This window comes from Bison bison, unplaced genomic scaffold (genome assembly GCF_000754665.1).
Source record: "Bison bison bison isolate TAMUID 2011002044 unplaced genomic scaffold, Bison_UMD1.0 scf7180017864100, whole genome shotgun sequence".
Classification (NCBI taxonomy): domain Eukaryota; kingdom Metazoa; phylum Chordata; class Mammalia; order Artiodactyla; family Bovidae; genus Bison; species Bison bison.
In genome coordinates this window covers 853393-874993 of record NW_011494672.1, presented here as the reverse complement: position 1 = coordinate 874993, position 21601 = coordinate 853393, and the positions used below count along the sequence as shown (strand labels likewise).

At 42.6% G+C, this 21601-nt stretch overlaps 1 protein-coding gene across 4 annotated transcripts in view; it reads left to right on the top strand.

Moving 5' to 3' along the window:
- CRIM1 (cysteine rich transmembrane BMP regulator 1 (chordin-like)) overlaps positions 1–21601 on the top strand; it is a 190828-nt gene that overhangs the window by 139812 nt on the left and 29415 nt on the right. For all 4 annotated transcript variants that reach the window (XM_010838618.1, XM_010838619.1, XM_010838617.1 and 1 more), the window contains 5 exons: positions 3086–3242; positions 5952–6073; positions 6581–6790; positions 10351–10566; positions 15960–16181. In XM_010838618.1, coding sequence (XP_010836920.1) covers positions 3086–3242; positions 5952–6073; positions 6581–6790; positions 10351–10566; positions 15960–16181 — 927 coding nt within the window. The remainder of the gene's footprint in view (positions 1–3085; positions 3243–5951; positions 6074–6580; positions 6791–10350; positions 10567–15959; positions 16182–21601) is intronic.

The window sequence follows — 21601 nt, the reverse complement described above, 5'->3', positions numbered from 1 at the left end:
GGATGGAGGAGCCTGGTGGGCTATAGTCCATGGGGTCACAAAGAGTCAGACACGACTGAGCAACTTCACTTTCACTTTCACCATTCTTTCTACTGAAGCTTTTGAAACAAACCTATAAACCCTACCCATCTATAAATAAGATGTTTCTAGTGTATCTGTTCTACTCTTCTTGTAAAATGTTTGCCTTAAAGTTATACTTCTCTGAAGAAAAGTTCATAATTGATACATGGATCTAGGAATACTTTGAAATCTTTAATGTTCCCTATTTCTGAGTTAGATATTTGGAGACATTTAGAATGGCATCCCACTCCAGGACTCTTGCCTGGAAAATCCCATGGACGGAGGAGCCTGGTAGGCTGGAGTCCATGGGGTCACGAAGAGTCAGACACAACTGAGCGACTTGACTTTCACTTTTCACTTGCATGCATTGGAGAAGGAAATGGCAACCCACTCCAGTGTTCTTGCCTGGAGAATCCCAGGGACGGGGGAGCCTGGTGGGCTGCCGTCTATGGGGTCGTTCAGAGTCAGACGTGACTAAAGCGACTTAGCAGCAGCAGCAGAAAAAACTTAGTATCAAAAAACTTTAACGGTATTGTTAAAGTTTTTTGATACTAAGTTTTTTCATCCCATTATTTTCTATGAGCATGTCAGTCTTGATGAGAGTGGAGGAGTAAATAGCAAGAATTTTGACGGGTTCATTCCCTTACAAGTACTTGTTGAGTGCTCGCTCCATGGTGAACACCATGATAGCACCTGGACTATAAGTGGGTCCCTAGCACCTGGACTATAAGTGGGTCCCTGCCCTAGAGCTCCCTTCTTCTGGGGAGGGAAATGAGATAGCAGGCTGATGAGCTATCCCAAGTCAGGGCAGCACAGTGGCAACCTGCTCAAGAAGTCACAGCCAGTCTGAAGACCATGAATGTCCTGTGTTTCTGTTTAAACGTAGCAGCCTTTGCTTGAAGTTCCCTTCTACTGCAAAGCAGAGGTAAAGACAAACTTGGTTTCTTTCAAAATTTTTAAGCTTAGTTGATGCAACAGCTTTTATTAAGAATGAAAGCCCATTCTGCCGGGTTGGCCAGAAAGTTTGTTCAGGTCTTGCCGGCTAAACCTGAACAAATTTTTTGGCCAACCCAATAAATTTAAGATCTGTGGGAAAACTCCTTGTCTTTACAGGACCACCAGAAAAATGAAAGCACAGAGGTGCTCAGACTTAGGGTTTCAAGGAATTCAGTCCCCAGGGGTGTTCTCAGGGTGTTTTTAATTCCCAACATAATGTACTTGATGTCAAGATTTAAAATTTCTGCAAATAAAAAAAAAAATGGATTCACAACTTAGATCTTGGTGTCAGAGAAAGAAGTGTGGCTATGAAAGTCTTCTCCCTCCTTCATCATCCCTGTAATAATGGGGAAGCAATGATGACCTTTCAAGCCATATAAAATTATAAAATTTTAAATGAGCCATTTAGAATATTGCTTTTAAGGATGCAAATTAGTAATCAGTTGCTTCACTGTGTGATACAGACCCATGAGGTTACATTAAATATGTGTAATGAAAGGTTTATGATGATGACAAACTAGAAAATTATACCATAAATCACATTATCCTTTTTAAAAGATAGCATATTAAATATCAAGTGTTGCCAGCTAAGATTCACAAAAGATGCTATCTTAAAATATTTATGTAAAACATGAACCCATTTCACCTATTTAATTGTAGTTAAGGTTTAAATTTGGGGCCTTCCCTGGTGGCTCAGTGGTAAAGAATCTGCCTGCAATGCAGGAGACCCTGATTCGATCCCTGGGTCGGTACTATCCCCTGGAGGAGGGCATGGCAACCCACTCTCTTTCTCTTGCCTAGAGAATCCCATGGACAGAGGAGCCTGGCGGACTGCAGTCCATAGGGTCACACGAGTCAGACACGATTGAAGCAACTAAGCAGCAGCAAGGTTTAAATTTAGATTAAAGGATTTGTGTGTGGAAGCGACGTGTGTTCTGTTTTTCCCAATGACGTGTACATTATTTACAATGTTTATGCTCAAAGGATATCCACATAAATGCATTTATCCAACAAAAGTAGTCCCTGCTTCCCATTTTACCGTCCACACAGAACACTGATGAAACGTTGCCGCACTTTCGCCATCATCATATCTGCTTCTTTAAATTTGATTATCTTTCAAATTCTGCATTTAATTTAGACAGACATCAACTTTCTTTAGTTACATCACCAAGCATGCTTTTCTTATTTACCTTAACATTTTTATTGCTTATGTTACTCTTGTAATCCCTGTGTCACACCTTTTAAATTTCTTTAGAAGATTTCCGTTAAGCTAATAGAAGTTTCTTGTGCCAGCCACCATCTCGTCTTCCCTCTTTTCCCCTCTTCTACAGTAAGTTATGACTGACTCAGAGGACAGTTAGCCATCACTCCAGGTTCTGCCAACAGGGGACAGTTTGAACATTTCAAATAGTGGATAAACGTTAATCTAGATATTTCTTTGGCACATACATTTTTTGTCAATTAGCCAAGTATATCTAAATAGCCGAATATTTTTCAGCAATGGGGAAAAAGTATCTAGTTGAAACACTGATTATTTCACTTTGTATTAGTTATTAGAAATATACCTCTTAAGGAAAAGGTAAGCAGTCCTTTATGCCCCATATAGTACACAGTATTATACAGTAACATCTAAAACTCTTAAAAGTAAACATATGTGAATGTGCTTCTCATGGGCATGCAGTAGGAACAAAATGCATAATGAAATTTGAGGTGTAAGCTTCCAGTTCTCACATTTGAATAATAAATAGTAATCAGTGGTTTGAAGTGACCGATAAGAACAAATTAAATAAAGAAACTTTATTGAGTATCGTCAATAAAGTTGAGCTTTATTCTGTATATTAGTACCAAAACGTGAAGCTACATTCCGATAACCATGATAAATGTGAAATGGCACGTTTTTAACCATTGCTGATGCTCTGGTGGAACTGAGAACTTCACATCTGTGGAAGACTGGAAGATCAGGGAAGGCGAGGGTGTGTTCTGGTCCCTTCATCTTTGGAAGAAACGTGCTGTCCGTGTGTCTTCACAGGGGAGGAGCTCTGCACGGGCCTCAGGCGAGGCTGCACCTTGAACTGCCCCTTCGGCTTCCTAACTGACGCCTACGGCTGTGAGACCTGTCAGTGCCGCCCGCGCCCCCGGAAGTGCAGACCTACAGTCTGCGAAAAGCATTGTCCATTCGGATACCTGTACGTATTTCTCAATCAGAAGAGCTCTTCTCGGTTGTCTGTAACTTGAGGAAGTGTGTTACCTGTTTTTGGAGGCTGTTTTTGTGTGTTTGTGAACAAATCAGTGATGTACTGAAGTCCGAAGTATCTGTGCTTGTTTTGTTAGAGGAATCGGAAAGTGGGGAGAAGAGGTATGTCCAAGGATAGGAATCAGGTTTTACTCTTTTGGAAGACGGGCCAGAGCCTTGTTATGACACTGCCCTTTGGGCCTGTTGGGTGAAATCTCCTCATAGGCAGGACCTTTGGACACTGCCAGAGGGAGTGGACCTCTCATGAGGTCCCAGAGATGTAAGCCCTTCGACTTTGCACAGCTGTCCCAGCAACTGTTTTGTGATAACCTATTCAATCCATACCTTAGGATGAATCAGTAGCTGTCAAGCTGCTGATTTGCAATATGGAGCATCCTTACCTGCCTCCCTATCTTACCTTGATGCTTGTCTACAGTTTACACTATGCTTTTTTCTTCAGTAGCAGTAGATTTTATGAATTTCCTTGGAGATAAGAATTATATGACTTAAATTTTCAAATATTCTTGATTGACTCAAACCCCATGAACATTCAGATTATTCTCGGGGGAAAATAGATATTTCACATTTGTTACTTTACTGTCTGTCTTAGCATCTCCTTCTGCATGTGTCAAATTGGTTCCTTAAAAATAGCCTTTCAGAATTTTTCTTTCTCATTCCTGCCTTGGTTCCTTCCGTTTTAGTCTGTCTCCCTTTCCAATATGATATGTTTATATAATGCTGGTAGTATAAGGGACTTGGAGCCATCATCTCTTGCCCAGCATCTTACAGGCATTGTTTTTATTATTCTCCCTGGAAATTCACGTTTAACAGGGAGAGGGGAACCTTAATTTTAATTGGATAATTAAGTTGGAGACATTATTCTTTTAAAATTCCCCAAGTTAACTAATAAATCATCATTATTCTTAATCCTAAAATGTGAATGCAATACTAATAAAAGTAGAGTTATTTCTTAGCTTAATTGCTAATGCAGAATAAAGGATTATTATCATAATACTACCTACAACCTTTTGCTACAGCATTATAACAGTTCAGAACGCAGGCTGCACTCAAGTCCAAACTTCGTTTTGGAGAGGAATCTCTTAGAGGATTGTGGATTCCACTTGATATTCCTGTCATTAAACACATTCAAGGAGGACCAAGTTGAGTGCTGTAGGCAAATGAATGGCTAGCACATGTGTTTCAAGGACAGCCTCTGAAGGAGAAATCTTGGCCAGACACCACATGGGAGTATTAGGTTAATGCTCATGTACACCTGCTGAGTGGATCATTACTGTGTTTATGCAGCAAATGCTTACACAAGGGAGGGGGTTGGAGAGAAGGAATGGACGGGTGAATAAATGAATGTACAAACAAATCCATTAAAGACTTGTTAGGGCTCAGAAATGGCACAGTCCATGACATGAGTATGAACCATTCATTTAATTCATTGTTTTCATTACATTGACGTAAATATGTAAACCCTGGTGTTAGTTCTCATTCCACTTAGCAGATTGTAGTTTGTCACTTGGGCAGTTCTATACCAACGTTTCCCACAGGGCTGTCGTCTTTTAGAATCTCTTAATTTGTCCAACATAAGAAAAAACAGGGTTTATTTATTTGTTTGTTTTTAGTTGAGCACCACTGTTGCCACTTAGGGCTCCCTGGGATGGAACTTAAACGTAGCTAGACTTAACTCCTTCTCTGCTGCCCAGGAAGCCCAGCTAGGGGAAAGCGTGTGGAGGAGATGTTAAGTCTAAGAGAGGACCTGGAGCTGCAGATAGTGAACAGAACGAAGAGGAGAGCAGATGAATGCCTTTTGTAACAGAGAAGATCATTCTCCTTTTAGAGAAAACCATTCTCCTTTTAGAGAAAACAAGGAATTGTTGCTAAGAATTTTTTGGTCCTTGAACTATGGTGATATTTTAATAAGCACATATTTATTATCATCTTCCTGATGATAATTTAGGCACAAAATTTAGGCACTCTAGTTTATATTCTAGTTTATATTCATCCAGCCATTTTCCTTTATTCTCTGTGCTTCAGTCATGCCCCATAGGTGGAGCATTTTTCAATTGGTATTCTTTATTGATGAATGAAATAATTATCGGACATTGACTGTAGAACTTCTCAGATGTTTTATTCTTCATCATGTCTGTGTGTCCTTTAGCTCTCTGTCTGTGTACTACAAGATTCTATAGATATCTCAATAAAATGTTTACTGGTATCTGAAATTTCTTAAGAGAATGTGGTCATGTGAGGAAGGCAGTGACCCTAACAAAAGGAGGACTTCTGCCTTTAATGCTGGCCTCCAATATTGACCAGCCATATGTCCTTCACCTTCTTATTCATGGAGTTCCACATTCATCCTTTTTTGTACTTGGTACCACTTTTCCTAATCAAATCAACAGTCATGTCATTGAGATTCTGATAGTCATATCCTAGAGACACCTCAGTGCTTGGGCAGTTCTAACCCTTGGCCATGGGTGGATGGTGGTCATTGCCCCAGGGAGCTAATTACTCATCACTCCAGGGGGTCATGAGAGAAGAAGGTCAAATCATTCTGCTTAATGACAATACCACTTCCATGACCCTGGGGTGAGCACTCGGGCGTCATTTGAGACTTTCAGATTTTCTGACCTCTGACAAAATTTTAATTACCCAGGAAGAATAAGCACGGCTGTGACATCTGTCGCTGTAAGAAATGCCCAGAGCTCCGGTGCAGTAAGATCTGCTCCCTGGGTTTCCAGAAGGACAGTCATGGCTGTCTCATCTGCAAGTGCAGAGGTAAGTGCCAGTGCATGCCCTTGCCCCAGAAACCAAGAAAAAGACAGCCTGTCAGTGAAACAGTTTTGCTGGTCATTGTCCGCTCTGACAGCACCATCACTCTCTAGGGGACCATCTCTTGCAACTCCGTGGACTGTAGCCCCCACTGCCCACCCTACTTGGTTTTAGAAAATCCCGTGAATGGAGGAGCCTGGCGGGCTACAGTCCATGGGGTCTCAAAGAGTTGGACAGACTGAGCACATAAGAGAATGTAGAGTGAAAGGAGGAAAATTCAGTTATAAGCCTTCCAGAAGGAGAGACACGGATTTGTAAGGGTTTTTTTCTCCCATTTTTCAAAATTGAGGGCATATTTACATGAATTCTTTTCATGATCCTTTCCCGTATCACGAACTGTGCTCTGTAAACGGGATTTTTTGGTGACTGGGTAGCGCTGCCTGTGAAGACACTGCAGGCTGTTTCTCCTGTGCAGTAGCTGCTGCTTTACCAGGCTGCCTTCTGTCTGTCCAGAGGTCTCTGCCTCCGCCGGGCCACCCGTCCTGTCAGGCACGTGTCTATCCATGGATGGCCATCATCATAAAAATGGGGAGAGCTGGCATGATGGGTGTCGGGAATGCTACTGTCACAGTGGACGGGAGATGTGCGCTCTGATCACCTGCCCCGTGCCTGCCTGTGGCAACCCCACCATTCACCCGGGACGGTGCTGCCCATCATGTTCAGGTAAAGGCTGGCTGACATCTCGTTCTCTCCCTAAGCAAGCGACTTCTGCCTCCTAGGGCTTCATCACATCTCTAACTCTGGGGGGAGCGCAGGGGACGACCCCTGGAACACACTTCCAACTCTCTGGTTTTCATCAGCAGTAGCCACAAGCATCAACAGGGCATGATAAATGATTAGCCAGAAACCACTAGACTATTCTAGAGCTCTAAAAGCACTCTCCTAAATTTTGAAGGTTTGAACTCCATTTTACTGATTGGTCTTTGAACTCCATTTGTATAAAGGTTTGTGGGCTTACGTACTTAAAATTAAAACTTCAGCCCTCCACTTTATGGATAGTGTATTGAGGCTGAATGTGTTAGTTTATTGGAGGGGCTTGGTGTTGATTTTATCTCATGAAAGCTTCTTATTTATAAAGTAATAATCGAGAGGGAGAGAATTACTGAAGTCTGTGGCTATTGCTTTTTTTTATTCCTAATTAATAGATATATGGCAGTCTTGTCAAATGGAGATGTTTAGAGTGACCACATATCCAAAACATTTAAAATCATAATAATGCTCATCAAAATAAGTTAGTAGAAGAACAGATTTATAATTCACAGTGCTCCAAATTATGGTTGTCCATAACAGTAATTATTACGATAATACCTCATCTAGTGCCTTAACAAGCAAAGAGCTCAGCACAGTTTTATATTTATTATTTCTTCCACTAAGTGGAGGTCATTGAGTTAGGGAAAAATAAACTCAGGCATATTTTCATTTGGAAAACAGACACAGAGATTAACTCTCTTAACCAAAGTAAAATAGTGTGTCCGCTGGCTGGCCAGAGAGACGTGAAAGTCTCCTGAGTCTTGCATCAGATTTCTTTTAAAGTTGAAATGTACTGTTTGCGTTTAGAGTAGTGATGGTATTTCCCCTGGTCAGTCCTGGTTCTGTATCTCCCTCTGCCTGTGCAGCAGGTACACTCAAGAACCTGAGATCTGGGCCTTTGGCAGCAAGGCAGGCTCAGCCTGGGAGGGAAGGTACCACACACTAGCACCTTGATCTGCACCTGCTTTGCCTGCCAGGGTGGGAGTGGGCAGAGGGGCACTGGAAGTCCCTTTCAGCCCTGAGATTATATATACCTGATAACTAAGGAAAGTTCTAGGCAGCCTCCATGCCCCTTTAATAGTGGGCCCGGTGACAAAGTTTGTTTTGTTTCCCCTGGTTAAGCCAGATGTGCTCTGTATCTAAACTGTTTCCTGGTTCATGTTTTGCTAGTTAAATATGAAAAACCACCAGTGTCTACTGAAACAGAAGATAAGTGAACAAATCTAATGAGACAGAACTGATTTGACTCTTAGGGGAAAGAAGAATCATTTATTCCCATGAAGACCCCCATGCTTTAATTATGAGCATGAGAGTGTAGAGTGTGGCCTGCATCTGGGTCTTTGCTAAACTTGGTACTCAATGAAGAACTCTAACTGGTGGAAATGCAAAGATACTACTGAGAATAGATGACTGACTTGAGTATGGAAAGTCAGAGAAACAAATGTAGTTTTGTCTATTACAGAGATATGGAAAGTTCCTATGCAAACACACACAGAATTATTCGTGTGTAATTGTGGATGAGTGACTATCTAGACATACACATACAAAAACATATAGGTATTGGCATACATAAATATGTAGGTATGTTTTCTTCCAAAAATCTTCAGTGAGTTGCCATGTATGGATCTTTCTGAATAGATACCCCAGCACTGATACATTCACAGACTCCTACTCCTACTTTAAAGAGTATTTTCTCCTATCTTCTATTCAGAGATCAGCTATTTTTCCTTCTGAGATAAATGAGCAACCTCTGAATCTTCTGATAGAAGATTCGCTAGATGATACAGTTTCTCAGATTTCTTTCCCCTATCTCTCTTACCTTCTACCTTTTACTTTTTCTACCTTTCAGTTTTTCTGTCACATCTGATCACTCATGTTTTGCCTTGAGGCACATGGATGTATATAGCAAAGGAAATCACAGTAAGGCACCTGCACACACATGTCATTTTTCATCTGACCATTTTCCCTAGTCATCCACGTTTAGAAGAGCAGCAATTCTCAACCCTCTGCAAGACCTTTCCAACGGGAGCCTCTCTCCAACATTAGTGTGCTGATGCTCTTTGGAACAATTTTATCTTTTCCTGTAAGCCATGAGAAATGTACTTTTATCTCATACCAGCCCAATTTTTATCCTAATTATCTTCCTCTCTACTTCCCTCATATACTAGAATGTCTGGCCCAGTTGCTTATGCACATAAGTGCTGGCTGATGTCAGTTTTCTGTGGTATGTACACTTGGTCAAAGTTTTAGTCTTTACTAGCTCCCTGGAGATGAAGCTGTCTTAAAAGTTACCTTCTTAGCTGGACCCGGGCCCACACCACTGTATCTCCACAGTATTGCTAACTCTCAGGCTGAACACTGCTTGGAAAGACACAGCCCATGAGTGCTGAGGAGATGTCAGCTCTGAGCGTCTCTGCACAAACAGAGTAGATCTTCTGGGGCCCGATTTCCGCTGAGCTCCAGGCGTGAGCCCGCCGCAGTGTCTGCAGACGGCTGCTCCGCGGGGTGCCCCACTGTCAGCACCTTCTTGAAACGCCTGTTGTGTTTGGATGATATGAACACGGTTAATATCTTCATACTTCTCGTTTCCCCAGCACAACTTCAGGGCAATTCCCAGTGCCTCTTCAGACGTTTTCAGCATTAAATTCCCTCTCTATCTTTATCATCTCACCAGGAGCTCCAAATTCCCCCTCCACTGGGGAGAAAGAGCTCATACTTACCGTCAACCTCTGAGCGTTTACCTCTCTTGATCATATCACCAAATGTTTAGTCTCGTGAGGTTTCACACTGTAAATTCTGAAAAAGCAGTCCTGCTCACTGGGCTGACAGCTGGTCTATAGTGGGGTGTGTCCTGCTTAAGAGCAGGACTTATTTCTGAGCCTAAAAGGACCCAGGGCCCCAGAGATAATGAGGAGGATGAGGCACAAATCAGTTGGCAATTCTGTTTAATCTGTAGGCATATTCGTGATGCAAAGAAGCATAGACTTAGGTTCAAAAGCCTTGTCTCCCCTTAATATTCTGAGTTCTCAGTTTCATCGTAAGTAAAATAGGATAACAGTACCTGTTCACACAGCTGGTGTAAGGAATAAATGAAGTAACACATGTAAAGTGCTAAACATGGAAACTGGACCATAGTGAGCATTCAATTGGTGAGAGATCTTTATTCTAGACAATCCTACTCATTCACAGACATCCCCTAAGAGGCTCCTGTTTCCTTCAGCAGTGAGGGTCCCTGTAATTTAATTGTCTCGACAGATTCTGTCATTCCATGTTGACAGGCTTGAACCACTTCCTGAAAAATAGCCCTTCTGCCTTATATTTCTGTGCATGGAATGTTTTCTCCCCTGTCCTCCGGGTAGGAGCCACCAGTTCGTCTCCTGTGTCCCTCAAAGCCCACAGCACCGGGTTCTTCACAAGCTGGTGAGACTGCAGCCCGATCATTTCCTGTGTTTGGCTCTTCTCTCGTTCCGCAGATGACTTCGTGGTGCAGAAGCCAGAGCTCAGCACGCCGTCCATCTGCCACGCGCCCGGGGGAGAGTACTTTGTGGAGGGAGAAACGTGGCACATTGACACCTGCACGCAGTGCACGTGCCACAGCGGGCGGGTGCTGTGTGAGACGGAGGTGTGCCCGCCGCTGCTCTGCCAGAACCCCACACGCACCCAGGACTCCTGCTGCCCACAGTGCCCAGGTAACCGGCGCTGCGTCATGGGGAGGGCCAGGGCCACAGCCCAAGCCTCGTCATCCTGCAAGACCAGTGGGCTGGGTGGAGCCCATGGGGTAACAGGCCAGGCCCAGTCACCAGTATCCCAGACAGAAGTGACCCGGGCAACTGGCTTCCTGAATGCACTCCCTTCTGTCGAGCACATGTTTGTGCCATATGCCAAGTATGCTTTGCACCAGAGGTGACTGTAAACAATAACAGAAAATTGTTTCTACCTTTTTTTCCCTTAACCCTAAATCTCAGACTCAAGAGAGAGTCCTGCTGCACCAAATTATTCCAAATGATTTTGCTATTGTGAAGTCATCTTTGTCATTACAACATGTGAAGAGCAGTTATTGATAAAGAATGTAAAATTATTTGAGAAACGTAAGATATATATGTTTGATGAAGATACTTTGTTAAACAGAAGAATTGCTAAAATATGCATAACACCCACATTTTCAAATCTGCAGTGATTAAGATCCGAAAGTATTAAACGACCAGCACTGCATATGTCCAAAGAGCACTATTGTTTTTTTTTTTTTTCAGTCTTCAGATAATCTGGCCTTAGCAGATGAATTTATAGTCATGTAACAAATACAATGAAATTTTGTCAGACTTTTTAAGCATAAATTGCTGATCTTGCAACTAAAGTAGCAATTCTAATTAATACCAGAATATATAACTTTTTTCCAGAAGACACTTAATTTGTATAATTACCAAGTAGATAGCACACTAGTGTAGTTTTGCTATTGCTCAGTCTGTTATCTTTTCCACTTAAATCAATAATCATTTATTTTCTAAATGTATATTCTTAGAGCATTTTTGCTCAGTAAAACATAAACCCTTGCATTTGATTAGTTTCTTTACATTGGATTGTCTAGTCAACCAACTGGAATCTATTATTCTGTCATTATGTAACCAGCGTAATTGATGTCCAAAATCTTCCTGGGTTCACATTGATATTTTTAATTGCATCAGATGAAATTGTAGGGATAGCCACATTTTTGCTGTTGTCATCATGCCCTGCTGCTTAGGTATTATCTTAGTACAGAGTCTTTGGTGTAATTTTCAACCATGTTAATCTGAAAAGCTTAATTAGTATGACATCTTTTCTAGTATAATAGTTCAGATGTGTTATGTTGTTATGATATACCCTGGAAATGACAGTGTTAGTCGCTTAGTCGTGTCCAACTCTTTGCAACCCCATGGACTTAGCCCACCAGGTTCTTCTGTCCGTGGAATTCTCCAGGCAAGAATACTGGAGTAGGTAGCCATTCCCTTCTCCAGGGGATCTTCCTGACCTAGGGATCGAACTCGGGTCTTCTGCATTGCACGTGGATTGTTTACGCAATATACGCTAGTCCCTGCTATATTATATAACATAACTCTTTTACTTAGATACAAACCCTACTAATGTTTCTCTGTTAATGTATGACCATGACTATTCCCATCCTCCTGATGGAAACTACTTTGAGTGGTCTTTTCACTGGTAATCATGAATTTAAATCCATTTATAGCTTCATTTTACAAGTGCTTAGGGACTGCCTGAATTGAGCCATGGGGATCCTGGGGTTGATGAGAACAGACACAACTCCTGTCTTACGAAGCAGTAATCCAGAAGAAGAGCTGAACGGTTTTTTTAAGTAAATCACGACAGAGTGAGAGGAGTGCCTGGAAAGGAAAGCACTTTTTAAAAAGCACATGTAGGAGCTTCCCTGGTGATCCAGTGGCCAAGACTCCATGCTCCCAGTGCAGGGAGCCCAGATTCCATCCCTGGTCAGGGAACTAGCTCCCACATGCCACAGCTAAGTTCAAGTGTAGCCAAATAAATAAATATTTAAAAAAAATTAAAAAGCACATGTAACCTAGGAAGCTTTAGCTAAAGTGAGAAGTACCTCAGTTGCTGCTTGTCTTAGGATCTGAGAAGAAATACAGAGGTTGGTCTAGGGGACGGGACATCTCCACGACCACTGGCCCAGATTTAACCTCTGACTGGATTCAGAGGTTCAGCCCAGGCAAAGAACAAGAGGTCCCTAGAAATGGGACTCCTTTGTGTGCTAGGGACTGATTTCTTAGAGCCAGGCCTCAAGGTCAGTGCACGTGAACAGAGGCCCTTCGATTCTACCAGCAAATGGGAAGAAGCACCCCCTGTATACCTGGCTTTGACCTCTCCTTTATTAACGTATGCCTAGGTGACTCTTCCTTTCTTTGCATATAACTTGAGGGATACTTCAATGATAGCCTTTATCGTAAATGTTAGGACTTTGTTTCCTAGATCAGTATTCCAAAGGCTACACTTACATCTGTGAATAAGCATGTCCCTGGAGTGATCTTAGATTTTAAAATCAGTCACCTACCCCATCATTGATCTTTCAGAACTTGCCATTCATAGTTGTGTTGTAGTGATAAAAAGTCTTAAAATTCAAGTGAAGATCGACAGCAGCACTGATAAATGGAGTACTTCACAGCTAGAAGAATACCATCTCTAATCTTAGGATCATGTCATGCTGAGTCACTTCAGTTTTGTCCAACTGTTTTCAACCATGTGGACTGTAGCCCACCAGGCTTCTCTCGAGATGGATTCTCCAGGCAAGAATACTGGAGTGGGGTTGCTATACCCTCCTCCAGGGAATCTTCCTGACTCATGAGATCAAACCTCATCCCTAACACCTCCTGCATTGGCAAGTGGATTCTTTACCACTGGTGCCACCTGGGAAGCCCAGTCTTAGGATACTTGTATTGTAATATTGTCCCAAAATGATATATAGGTAATAAAACTAGAAGAATTGCATCCCTGTAGTGATTGGGAGTCCTCTGGTGCTCTGTTGGTCCCTCTGTCCTTAACTTACATTCTCATCTGGCCTGGGTTAGAACGAGGTCTAGAAGTAGACTCATGAAGAAAGATTGACCATCCCTGTAGGTGACGATAAAGGGAGAAAATAGAAGAGCACTTCTTTCTTTTTCACACTTTTTAAAAATTCTCTTTTCATTTTTGATATTTTAAAGTTGGAGAGAAGCATAGCACAGAAGAGAGAGGGAGCTGGAATAGAAATAAAAAGAATGAATGAACACCAGCGAAAGAACTGGTGAAAAACAGAATAAGTTAGTTAACACACTATTGACTGGGGGATTTTTGTAGAAACTAATGCCTATGACCGGCAATTTGTTATGTAAGTGAATATTGAAACATCTCTAGTCAATAATATTTGGGTCACAGAAAACATACTTATATGTCTGTAGTCAGTAACTTGTTAATATTTGGAATCAGAGGTATAAAAAGGGGTTCTCCTTTCTGCCTAAAAATGGAAAGATGCCCAACAAAGGAAGATACCGTGGGCAAGATACCAGATGACACCTTCATCAGGCTTCAGTTAGTCTCCTGCCCGTGGGGCAGACACTGCATCTCAGCTGCAGGTCTCACTCCAGCTCTGCTGGCACACCCCTGTGTCCCCTGAGGTCCCCTCCAGACTGTAGGATATTCGTTTCAGCTGCTAGTTCATGATTTCATCACTGCTTCCTCTTCTGAGTTTTCAGATACCAGGTTGGATGTTGCTTGCAAGAGCTAAGCTGTCATAACCCACAGAAACCTCATGCCAGCTTGCAGAACCTCATGTAGACTAGTGTGAGTTGCCCTGATTGCCAGCCAAATCAAAAGTTAACGTCAGTCAGTCTCTTAAAAAGAACTTAGCCCTCAACATGGATGACTAGAAAAGATCCCTGAGAAAGCAGTCCCATCTTCCCATCTTTAACTCACATGCATGTGATCCAGTTTTCCTAACTGAACCTGGAGCACTTTTGGAGCAGTGGAAACCAGTGGCTGTTCTTTCTCTGTTGCTGCCTTCAGGACTGGCAGTAGGAGATACAGTTACACAATTTGGTCTCAAAGCCCAAAACAAAGCAGCTACCCCACTTCTCATAGAGACTCTCCTTGTCCAGCCATACTTGTTGCCAGAGGGTGTCTTCATGAGGGGGACAGAAAGTGGAACGCTGAGAGCGTCTGCAGGACTGTGATCACTACATGTTTATTAAAGAGCAGACTTCATGAAGTTGATTCTGAGAAGAACAGATGATACTTCTGTCCCTGTGTCCACTGAGAAAATGGGATTCTCTTCAAGAATTGCTGGGTGGGACCATCCTGCCTCTTCTAGACTCTCAAGTGCAGAGGTTGTTAGAAGTGCTCTCTTGTCAGTGACGTTACTCAACCAGGAACCTCACCAGCTTGTACTTTCCTTTGTTATAGCCCATCAGCTTTCTGCTTGAGTTAACAGTTCTCAAGTCATTTCAGTGAATGCTAATACCCAAAGAGATATCCAGGGTTTTCTGGTGACATTCTTTTCTGTTAAGTTGTTGCAAGATTTCGAGACCCTCTGGTCTGTCTGTACATTGGGAAAACATACAAGACTTGCAGCTAGTTTCTCTGTGGGTACATCCTCAGGAGTTACTACATTCTGCATCACCTTTTAGCCATTAATGTGAATGCCTGAACATTGAAGTGTCACATGAGGTTTAGAAGTCTGTTTGGGTGTTGGTTGGCTAGGACTGCATGGGGCTGCAAATAGGAAAAACCCCAGCTCAGTTTTTAAACAAGTAGAGGTTTCTTTTCCATGCATTATGGGAAGCTTGGAGCCAGATGTTGACCACATTGATTTAGTATCTTAGTGATAGCAAGGCCTCTCTTTACAGGTATGAGAAGGATATTACAGCTACAGGCCACAGGCTCATAGTCAAGGCTGGAAGGTTAAGGGTCGCTTTACATCTGCCCTTCTTTTAAGGAAGGGAAAGTTGGGACTTCCCTCGTGGTCCATTGGTTAAGACTCCACTCCCACTGCAGGGGGGTCAGGTTCAGTCCTTGGTCGAGGAACTAAGATCTCACATACCACATGGTGTGGCCACAAAAACAAAAATAAAAATATTTAAGAAAAAGGGGGAAGCAAAAGCTTTCGCAGAGGTCCCCTGATTACCAGTAAATCCATTAGCCACAGCTTAGTGACACAGCTGCCTCTAGTTGTGCAGGAGAAAAGGAAGGAGCAGATTGTTCCACCTGACGTATCAACCTTGTGGTCCAAGTCCTCAGCCACCCACCTCCCGTCCCCCAAATCAGGATTTTGTTATGCTAAGGAGAAAAGGTAGCATGGATGTTGTGCAAACAACTAACAGAATCTCTGCAACAGACCTTTTGTGTCTGTTGTTTGCTTAAAAAACCCAGACCTGGTCCGAGTCAGACATGCTCTTTTGTTCCTGAGTCTGTTTTAAGGAGACACACAAATGCCTGGTGGGCGAGCGCGCTTCGTGTGGGGCAGAGTGAGGCTCGCTGTGTTGCACAGTGGGTGCCTTGCAGCATCTTCTTTCCACTGCTGACCTTCTGTTCACTTTTGCAGATGAACCTCTCCAGCCTTCCTCATCCCACAATGACAGTGTGCCTAGTTACTGCAAAAACGATGAAGGGGATATATTCCTGGCAGCTGAGTCCTGGAAACCCGACGTGTGTACCAGCTGCGTGTGCATGGATAGCGTCATTAGCTGTTACTCTGAGTCTTGCCCTTCTGTATCCTGTGAAAGACCTGTGTTGAGAAAAGGCCAGTGTTGTCCCTACTGCATAGGTAAGACCAAGAAAAAAATCGTTTCTCCTGCCCAGCGACCACTAATTCTCTATTGACAGCTATATGTGTAGATCAGTTAGTAATTTTGAAATCCGTTTTTCTGGTTGACATACCACACAGGCCCAGTGTAGGTCACAACAGGAGGATCAAAGATGTGAAAGGTGTATTCCCGAGGTAAAACATGTTGAGAGTACAGAAATGCTTTCTGAGGATATCATAATGTTACAGTGCCATCAAGTTCTACTGGGCTCCTTTGGCATTTGGGGATTTTCACTATTAGAGTTAGAACTCTCCTCCTTCACCTTATTATTGTCTGTGGTCTTTTTGTCCACAGACCCACCATGTCCCATATCAGAGTACACTTTGTGCCTGAAGCTTGCCACTACCTTAAGATCAGCCAAATACCAGATACTGATTTAAACTCCCAGTTCTTCCTCTGTCTGCTGACACTTAATTGATCCTATTTAGACCATGGGGTCATCCATGTTGAGGACCTAGGGACACAGAATGAGACCTGTGTCACGTCAGAGCCCTCTCCTTCATGTGACCCACGGGGATGCGTCTTACGATCAGAGGACATACGTATATTAGCCCCAGACATCTATACCAAAACTGGTCCTATGCACACAAGCCAGATGCTGTTCTGGAGTCCCGAAGGTGAGGCTCAGACAGCTGGCAGCTCTAATACAGCACAGTCCCTACTCCCAAGGCTCTCACTCTCTCTGATTGCTTCTGTCTCAAGTAAAACTCATAAAGTCAAGTGAAAGACAATGACGTATCTCAGTCCAGTTGTGAACCTATAGTCAGAGTTAGCAGGTGAAAAATTAGGCAAGCTGTATTAATGGTAGGCATCACGCGTTTATTGTTGAAGGTATTTGCATGCTTTCTAGATGCAAGTCAGTGCATATATTTGGGGTAAATGCGTGAGGAGGAGGGGAAATCCTCTGGCCACAGGACTTTGTAGCAGCCCGTGTAGATGAGTCAGTGAACGGTGCTCAGGTGCCCATCGGCCACCACTCAAGCTTTTCAGGATAGCTCCTCCGGCCACTCTGTGGGGTCACGCCCTCTGAACACTTATTCTGCACATTAGTATACGAGAGATGGAAAGATTTCAAAACATAATTTCTGGTCTCAGGAATTTTACAGAGCTTGATTTTATCCATGTCATGGTTAGGGAATGTGTGAAAATGGATTCTCTTCTTTTCATAGGGTGACTGTCTATCCAGTTTATTCTTTAAACTGTGCTTTTGTGAGTGAAGTGGGGACTGTTCATAATTTTGATGGGACCATGGCTCTAGACCAGGAGTGTCCCAAGCCAGTGGGGACCTATGGTTGCCCCACCTCTTAGTGACAGGGATGCTAGATCTGCTGTAATACCTACAAAGCTGGCTTTGTAGCTTGTAAGTGGAAGCCAAAAATGTATCAAGGCATCCATCCAGCTTACTGCTACATATCTTCTCAGAGAGTTGACTGGCATTCATCTTGTTAAAAATGGCATAGTCTTTGATGAGATCTGAATGAAAAGTGTAACCAGGTCACTATTTCAGACCAGGGCATTGGTAAAGGGGGCGGAAATGTACAGCCAGGACCAACATATTGAAATACCAAAACTTCTGTCCTAAGGAGACAATTTATAAATCATCCAGGAGTACTTGGATCATAGTTGGAAACCAAGGCCCAGGAAACCTGAGAATTCTGTAACCTTCAGAGGAAAAACCCAGCTGTGAATTTCTCATGTGTTGAAACGCTCTGAATTTTTTTTTTTTAAGATAAAAATGTTCCTGTTGTGTTTTGCTACTTAATTGGTGAATATGTGATTAGTAAGTTGCTCAACTAATTAATGTGTTTCCATGTGATAGTAGTAAATCACTTTACTGTCTCACAAAACCAGTTTAACAAATCAATACTTATGGAAAGAAACCTGCATATCCTAGAATTCTGTGTTCTTTGTCTTTTTTTTTTTTTTTTTTTTTTTTTTTTGCTTTTGCTTTCATATTTTCCTATTCCAATTCCTGCATCTAGACTGTACATTCTTCTTTAGTGTGGGGAGGAAAATACCAGTTTGGCCTCAATTTGTGATTTTGATTTCAAATTAGATTATAGGCACTTTCACTAAATTGTGGTTCACATAAACTCATAACGACAGAGTAGAAATTTTGATTCTGTTACAACAGTCCCCACCCCCACCGCCCCAGCCACATTGATGCAGGTATAACTGTATAATATAAACCTATGAGGTATCTTCTGCCAAACATGTTTGGGGTCTTTAACAGTTGATGAGTAATACTGTGTGCTGTTATCCTCACATTCATCTTAATTTATTCATACATGTTTTATTTCTGAAATAGTCATTGTTGTTATCATTTAGTTGCCAAGTCATGTCCAACTCTCTGCAACCCAATGTTGGACTGTAGCCCACCAGGCTCCTCCGTCCATGGGATTCCAACAGGCAAGAACACTGGAGTGGGTGACCATTTCCTACTTCTCCAACCCAGGGATGGAACCCAGTTCTCCTGCTTGTTAATCCAACCAGATTCTTTATACTGAGGCACCTGGGAAGCCTTGAAATAGTCATTAGGAGTCTCTGTATGCATCATGCTGCTGCTGCTGCTGCTAAGTAGCTTCAGTCGTGTCCAACTCTGTGCGACCCCATAGACGGCAGCCCACCAGGCTCCCCCGTCCCTGGGATTCTCCAGGCAAGAACACTGGAGTGGGTTGCCATTTCCTTCTCCAGTGCATGAAAGTGAAAGTGAAGTCGCTCAGTCGTGTCCTACCCTCAGCGACCCCATGGACTGCAGCCTTCCGGCAAGAGTACCGGAGTGGGGTGCCGTTGCCTTCTCCGCTGTGTGCGTCATACTTTCTTGCAATTAGCCTTTCAGATTGGGCTTCATGCTGTCCCCCAGCTAATACTCAAGCACATGAAGTCAGATTCAGTTCATGACTACGATTTGAGGATTTTCTGACCCTCCAGTTTGCTCCCTTCACCTCTCCAGACTTCTTCTCTTGTCAGCTTCCCATCAGCATGGTCCCTCGGTAAGGGCACCAAGCCTAGGCAGCCGTAGCATGCCTGTGAGCAGTTGTCAGCTGTGCCGCACCGGCAAAGTCTTCATCCCCATCCACATCACTGAGCAAAGGGAAAAGTGGGCATGCCATCATTCTGCATGGCATAAAGCTCCCAATGGCTTCTCAGCAGGCTCCAAGGACCAGTGCTTTCATTGTCTCCTGTTCCAGGCTTTCTCACTGTGAACCCAGCTCCTTGTTAACCCAGGCAGTCTGGTCCCAGGGTCACGTGTACCTCCGCCAAGCCTACGGCGCTGACCTCACCATGACTGCAGATCACCTCCCTGGGTGCATTTCCTTCCAAATCAATCAAATACAGATTTCTAAAAAACCGGCTACCTGCCTTTGATCTGACTTCTTTTTTTAGTGATAAAATCTCTGAAGAAAAGTGTTCTTGCTTTCATCTTGTAAAGTAGCCTTTTTTTCTTACCACAAGAGAACTGAAAAGGGTGATCCTGCTAAACATAGTATTATTACAAATGTTTGGTGTTCCTTTCAGATAAATTATCAAGTCAGTAAAGTGCAATGATAATGCTTCTCTCTAATGTGTGAAGGCCTCATATTATGTGTACTAATTTAACAGAATGTGTAATACAGACATAATTAAAAGGATTGATGATTAATTTTGAAAAGTGAACAGCTTTGTCTAATTACTTATAATACCCATCATTAAGGAATTCATCTTTGTACTGGAAAGAAGCTAAGTAGTAATTACCCAATCATTTTAGTGGAACATCTTCAGATTCTTGAATTTTTTCTATTCTAGCTTCCTACACAAATACATACAAACTTAGATTTTATTCTCATAGGCTTTTTGACTGTCATGATGGCTTAAAGAACGGAGAATGAGAATCAAGAGATGACTTGAATGTAGCTCAGGTGGGGATAAAAGGCCTGGTAGGAATTTTAATGTGTGATGGCAGATTTGACACATGGTTCCTTAGAAAGAGCAGATGCCTTCTTCATGTCAGACTTGCAAGGTAGCATCTGGGGCCTTATCACTGACTACATGCTACGTGCCTTTTTGGAACCTTCCTGAAGAAAAAAATTATTTCAGTGCTTCAGTGATATCTTTATCCCATCACTGCTAAAGGGCAGCAGGTGGTGTACCACCAGCACTTCCTGTGCCTGAGGGGACGCTTGTCCTGACACATTACCATTGCTCTGATGTCTGTGTCGGTGATGCTTCTGCCAAGGGCCAAACTGGCGTCTTCTGTCAGCAACCCAGCAGGTCTGCACCATGTCCAGGAGCGCAGTCATTCCCGAGTGTTATATTCCCAACTACTATATTTGCATTATGTAATATAAAACATTATAAGATTGATGATATCTATTACTATAGATATTATCTGTAATAGTATAAAATATAAAGAAAGGGCACTACATTGATCATAAAGGTCTCTCTTCATTGAGTCTTTGGGGTCTTCAAGCCCATATCGCTGCTGCAGCATACCTGATGACTTTGGAAATGTAGGTGTTCAGGTGTCCCCCCTGACCCCCCACCAGATGAGGAGCTGAATAAGCAAATCTTGTGTGGGCCAAGTCATAAGTATGACTCAGTGCAGAGAATGCAGTAAGTCCCCAGCATATGAACCTTTAAGCTGCAAACTTTCAAAGATGAAAACATGCACTCACGTGTTCAGTCACGTCAGTTAGCATGTCTGGCATACATTGTCACATGTGTGCATCCTCTACAAGTGGCTGTGTTCTTGTGTACTTTACTGTATAGGACTGTACAGAGTACAGAAGTACTGTGTATTTATTTCTAGCCCAGGATGTCCAAAGACAAGCACAAAAGCAGCAGTGATGTAGCTGGCACTGTACTGTACTTGCCAGGGTAGTGTACTATAAGATTAAAATGTTATCTCTGTTTCTTTGTGTCTGTTTTTTATGTATTATTTGTGTAAAAAGCATTATAAACCCATTACGCTATAGTACTATATGCATGCTTAGTTGCTCAGTCGTGTCTGACTCTTTTGCCACCACATGGACTGTAACCCACTAGACTCCTTTGTCCAAGGGATTTCCCAGGCAAGAATAATGAAGTGGGTTGCCATTTCCTTCTTCAGAGAATCTTCCCGATCCAGGGATCAAACCCAAGTCTCCTGTGTCTCCTGCATTGCATATGGATTCTTTACCTGCTGAGCCATCAGGGAAGACTATTTAGCCGATTGTGTTAGTTGAGTACCTAGGCTAACTTTGCTGGACTTATGAACAAATTAGACTTAGAATTTGCTCTCTGAACGGAACTCTTCTGTATGTACAGGACTTGCTGAATTGTCTTGAAATGTAGCATTGGCAAGCATTTTTATTTATTTGTAGCTGTATGTTATTTTATAAAATATCTGAGGTCAGATATT